The 5000-nt window shown below is 39.5% G+C and overlaps 1 protein-coding gene across 1 annotated transcript in view; it reads right to left on the reverse strand.

Moving 5' to 3' along the window:
* Megf8 (multiple EGF like domains 8) overlaps window positions 1–5000 on the reverse strand; it is a 38230-nt gene that overhangs the window by 1850 nt on the left and 31380 nt on the right. Inside the window, exon 17 of the mRNA XM_086544742.1 lies at window positions 1–5000. This exon is cut by the window's left edge and continues 1850 nt beyond it; it is cut by the window's right edge and continues 936 nt beyond it. Coding sequence (XP_086400868.1) covers window positions 1872–5000 — 3129 coding nt within the window. The 3' untranslated portion in view covers window positions 1–1871.

Genomic DNA, 5000 nt, shown 5'->3' on the forward strand with positions numbered 1-5000 from the left:
TATTTAAATAAGTGGTATTAGACTAAACATATATCAGGATGGGAGCAACAGTAAGTTTTAAATACAGAGCAACTGATTTGTCTTGTAATTTGCTAAGTATTTCCTACACTAGCAATATCCTAAATATCTGCAAAACAAACTGTAATACACTACCTTATATATCTATATATACTGTATATATATTTTCTTCTTCAACTGCTATCTTATAGTCTGTAATACATTTTGCAAAGGGAGGAATACAGCTATGTACAGCAAAATTCTACTTGTAAATGGCACACATTATAAAATTACATCACTGCAGCAGCAGTAGAACCTTAATAACTGTTAAGTAGAAATACCAGGTAATAGTTGAGTGTCGGAGTATTGCTTCATTCACCATTATTACTGACACATTTGGAATTTTGAAATTACTTTTTCAAAATTTCCCATTCCCCTTTATAATCATTTTTCTTTTTTGTTCACTTATAATTAAAATACAATTTGTTTGACATCAAATTACGTTACAATATAAATATCCTGGATGGCTGGAGGGCAATATTCTGAGATTCAATTGTTTTCTTTAGTATCACCTCTGCTTCCCTTTTTACTTAACATACTAATAATGTACTTACACCTTTTTTCAACAATCATTACAGCACCAACCGAGCTATGTGTAAGTAATCTAGTCATCATCACTACCTCAGCAATCATCCGAAGCGAGGGATGAATGCATGGAATTCTGGCTGTCATTAGCATTTGTGAAACATCCCTCTTTCCAATGCAAGCACTAATCTATTTTGTATAGTGCTTTGCTAGTACTTTATATTCTTATGTTTTTTTGTTTTTTTTTTAATAAAACAGTGCTATTAATCAAATAACAAAATGTGAGAAAGCATTTCAACATTTTTCCATCCCCATGAATTCAATTAAAGTTGAGCCTTCAGACTACAAAAAAGGAGCTAAACTATAGAACACAACAATATGTACGGAAAATCAATTGCTAAAAGTATTTTCTTGTAAAATCACAATTTGCTTACAATGCTGCTTTCTTTCTCAGATCTTGCAAAATGAAAACTGAAACTACAGCTGAGCAATTGGTTAAATCATGATTCAATTGATAAAGTTATTAAAATAATGAATATAATCAAATTAGTCTAGGATCATACAATTGCCAAAAGTTGTAATACCTTATCTGGGAATCAACTTCCTAATGATGTGAATATATGTCAAGTTTATAAACAAATCATAAAGGCCAAGCCACGGGAATAAATTTCAGCTTGTGTACTATTTTGGTAGTGCAATTTGTAATAATTTTTATCTCTTATTTTTTAAAGTGCACTTATCAACTATAATAGACACCAAGCCTGTCCATGAGATTACCATTTGAGTAAACACAGTTTTATGAGAATGATAAAGAGCATCATATATCTTATCTACTTTTCTTTATCTTAATACTAAATGTATGAGATTAGACAATAATATCACAGCAAATTACAACATTTTCAACCCACTATGAAATTATTCATAACTATCAGTAATGGATTGCATCAGTTCAATTGTCAATGTTTAGAATACGTGCCTTCCTTATCATATAAAATCCGATTATGTACTTGATCCATATTATCCAACAGCTTATACTATCATTTCTTCTCTTGTGATATGCATTTATGAGCATGTCTTAACTGGAGAAAGAAAACTATGCTTCAGAAAGTCTGTTCTACAAAAGGAAAAAAAGAAAAAGAAAATAATCTATCTATCATAAACCCTTTTTGTATCCTTACAGTACTGAAAATGCTGCACAAGATCATTTTTTTCTATCACTGGTTAAAGCTTAATCATTATGTAACTGATAGTTCTGGCAAATAATTAGGAATGACTAAACTCTCAATGGCTCAAGCTGCCATGTGTGAGGTTCTGCGTCGGAGGTGAAAGGGCCTTGATGCAGGTGGATAGATGCGTGCCATCAGGCAGAGTGACGATCCCAATGCCAGGCGATGCGTTGGCCCATCTTCATTGCCTGTTGCACTTCCAATGCCTCCACCAGGTAGCTGCACCATTACCGTCAGCACTGCTGCTACACCATCATCAGTTGGTTCCACTGCAAGGGGTCCCACATCAAAGCCATCGCCATAGCGTTCCTTCTTGGTAGCTCGCTTCCTTCTGCCTGGGGACCACGGTGTTGGGTCAGGCGCAATGTCAGGCACGTCGTGGTGGAACTCATCATCTGCATGCAGTACTAGAGTTGTGGCAGCAAATGGACGCTTGGCCATATGCAGCATTTCCACCACGTGGCGCCTCCTTGCTCTTCGCAAATCTACACCCTGCTTGATTTTCCATACAACCACACAGACAGCAAGAAAGAGGAAAAAGCAAGAGAAAAACACAGAAAAGAACACAAACAAGTCAATTCTTGGCTGATCCTGTCTGAAAAAAATTGATCCAAAAGTATCCACTTCATTCTCATTTCCAATACCATACACAATAACATAGAATTTTGCAGACCTTAAATCATGCTGGAGTTGAGGAAGAGTTATGACTAGTCTATTGCTGACATTTCTTACTATCAAAATATCATTTGATCTTGAGACAGTTGCAAATGTCTTGAGCCCTTCTGCAGTCTTTTCTAAGAGATGGTACTCCGTGATGGTTCGCTGAGTCTTATTCACAACCATTTCCTTCTTAGGATTAAGAGAAATCCCACCCAATTCAAAGAAATCAAAGCCTGTGCCAATGTAGTTGCGTTTCAATGGTGCAGTGTACATGACAGGTGCTTCTTCCTCTGCAATTGGGTAGTTGCTGTCAATGTCCACTTGGTGCTTCCCTGTTGTCTGATTAACTGTAACAACAAAGGTGTCATCTCTTGAACTGAAATACACGTCAGCACCCCCTCTGGTCACATCAATGATGAGTCGGATATCCACATTCATGAACTTTGGCTGAACTGCAAAGAAAACAGTCTGGCCCTGACTCAGAGAGCTTGGTTCATTTCCACATTCATTCTGAGTATGTGGGTCCAGGCAATATTCCTTCTCAACACTCATTTGCATAAAACACTGGTGACCATTACTGGGGTTTCCCAGGTAAGAGTCTTTACACTTAGAACATTGCTGCTGCCAACAAGATTTCTCCTCATCTTTATCTGCATTTCCTCCTCTAGTTTTGGAGCTGCACTGTGTATCTGTATTGTTTCCACAATTGCACTTGTTTCCCCAAACTGGGTCACACTTAGTACCATGACCATTACATTGACAGGGTCGACATGAACTACTTAAATCTTGTTTCCCTCTAAAGTATCCTGAAAGACATCCTTCACACTTCGATCCAGTGGTATTGCCCTTACAGTTCAGGCACACTGCTTCCGTTCTGGCTCCTTCAGTTACATTTAAGACCATGAAAATATCTGGTGGAGGTTCGATAACAGATATGTTTGTTTTGGAGAGAAGATCCCGAGAAATACAACTATTAGTGTGAGTATTACAGTAATTATAACAGCTGACACAGCTACCTCCATTGCTTGGATCTCCTACAAAAAATGGTTTGCACTTGTCGCATTGGGCACCCATTGTGTTATTATGGCACTTTAAGCATTTGTCTAACTGATCAATTCCTGCGCAGTCTGAGTGACCATTGCAATGGCACTTTATGGAGCAGTTTGCACCTACAAACCCAAAATGACAAGAACAGTTGTTTGGTTCTATACAAGTTCCAGAAACACATCCTTGTGAACATACAGGACTGCAGTCTCCATCTTTCGTCATGTTATAGCCAGGAGCACAGATACACTCATACCCTTCCAGGCGATCAACACACAACTGACTCTTCCTATCACACGTGTGATGTTCATTCCCACATTCATCCTCCGGAGGACAGTCATCATAGTGCCAAGACACTGATGATATCAATCCTCTGTCGGAGTCTGATAATCGTCGGGTGTTGTGGCGAAGGCGATGGAGAGATGTCACTGAAGTGTTGGTTTGGGATAGCATAGCAATGCGATCCTGACATGTACCATTGTAAGGCCCTTCCAACAGGCCCTCTGTACATATTCCTGAACCTCCCATTGGTGTATCTTGTGCACACCAGCCACAATGTGGATTAGCAAGACAATGTGCACATTGTGTAAATTCTTCACAAGGTTGTGGACACTGCTCTGCTCCTCCTGTGAGGATGACCCCACATGCACCACCAATACACCTTAATGCAACATAGCTTGGGGAAAAACATTGTTGAAGAGAGGGAGACCAATGGCATTCTTGCCAACCTCCTTCAGCACCTTTGGCATTGAGGCAGTTACTGCAAGTCCTCTGTCCATGACATCGGAGAGGACACTGACGAGGAGGTGCTGATTCTACTGGGTAAGACAAGTGCCTTTTGATTGTTTCTTTAACACAATTCCAGTTATATATTGGCATTACATGGAGTTGATAACCCAGTTCTGAGGTTTGCATCACCTGTCTTGTCCAAATACACTCACTTCGCAGGTTACGGCACTTGTCACAATCTGTGGCAACACAGGCATTCTTGTAGCACTCATCAGAATCTGTGATAAACATTCCATGTCCTGGATCATCCCTTGACTGCTGATCACAGAGATTCTCCTTTGAGCAATCATTATCACGAGGAATACATTTCCCCTTAGAACAGTTAAAACACCACTGGCAACGTTGCTCTGAATTTGGATGAGCTGGCCACTCTGCTAGGCACTCTGTGCAAGAAGTGTGTTGGTAGCAGTCATGTTCTTCAAGTTGTTGTTTGTCACATCGAACACCTACTACACTGCTCTTTCCACCACGAGGACTCTGACAGGTGTTAGGCTCCTCCTTGGTGTTGGAATAGCAGTATGATGTGTTTGTACGTGTGCTCTCATACACAATACAGTTGGCACAACCAATTCTATCACGGCACTGGGTTTCATTAGTATTCAGTGTGCAGAGATCTGGTGGAATTACAATCTCAATGACTGAGCCCTGAGGAGTTCCAAAGTAGCCACCAAAAACATATATGCTAGAACCATGTATTGC

Source organism: Penaeus japonicus, unplaced genomic scaffold (assembly GCF_977035675.1).
Source record: "Penaeus japonicus unplaced genomic scaffold, GWHDUDI00000001_assembly GWHDUDI00000015, whole genome shotgun sequence".
Classification (NCBI taxonomy): domain Eukaryota; kingdom Metazoa; phylum Arthropoda; class Malacostraca; order Decapoda; family Penaeidae; genus Penaeus; species Penaeus japonicus.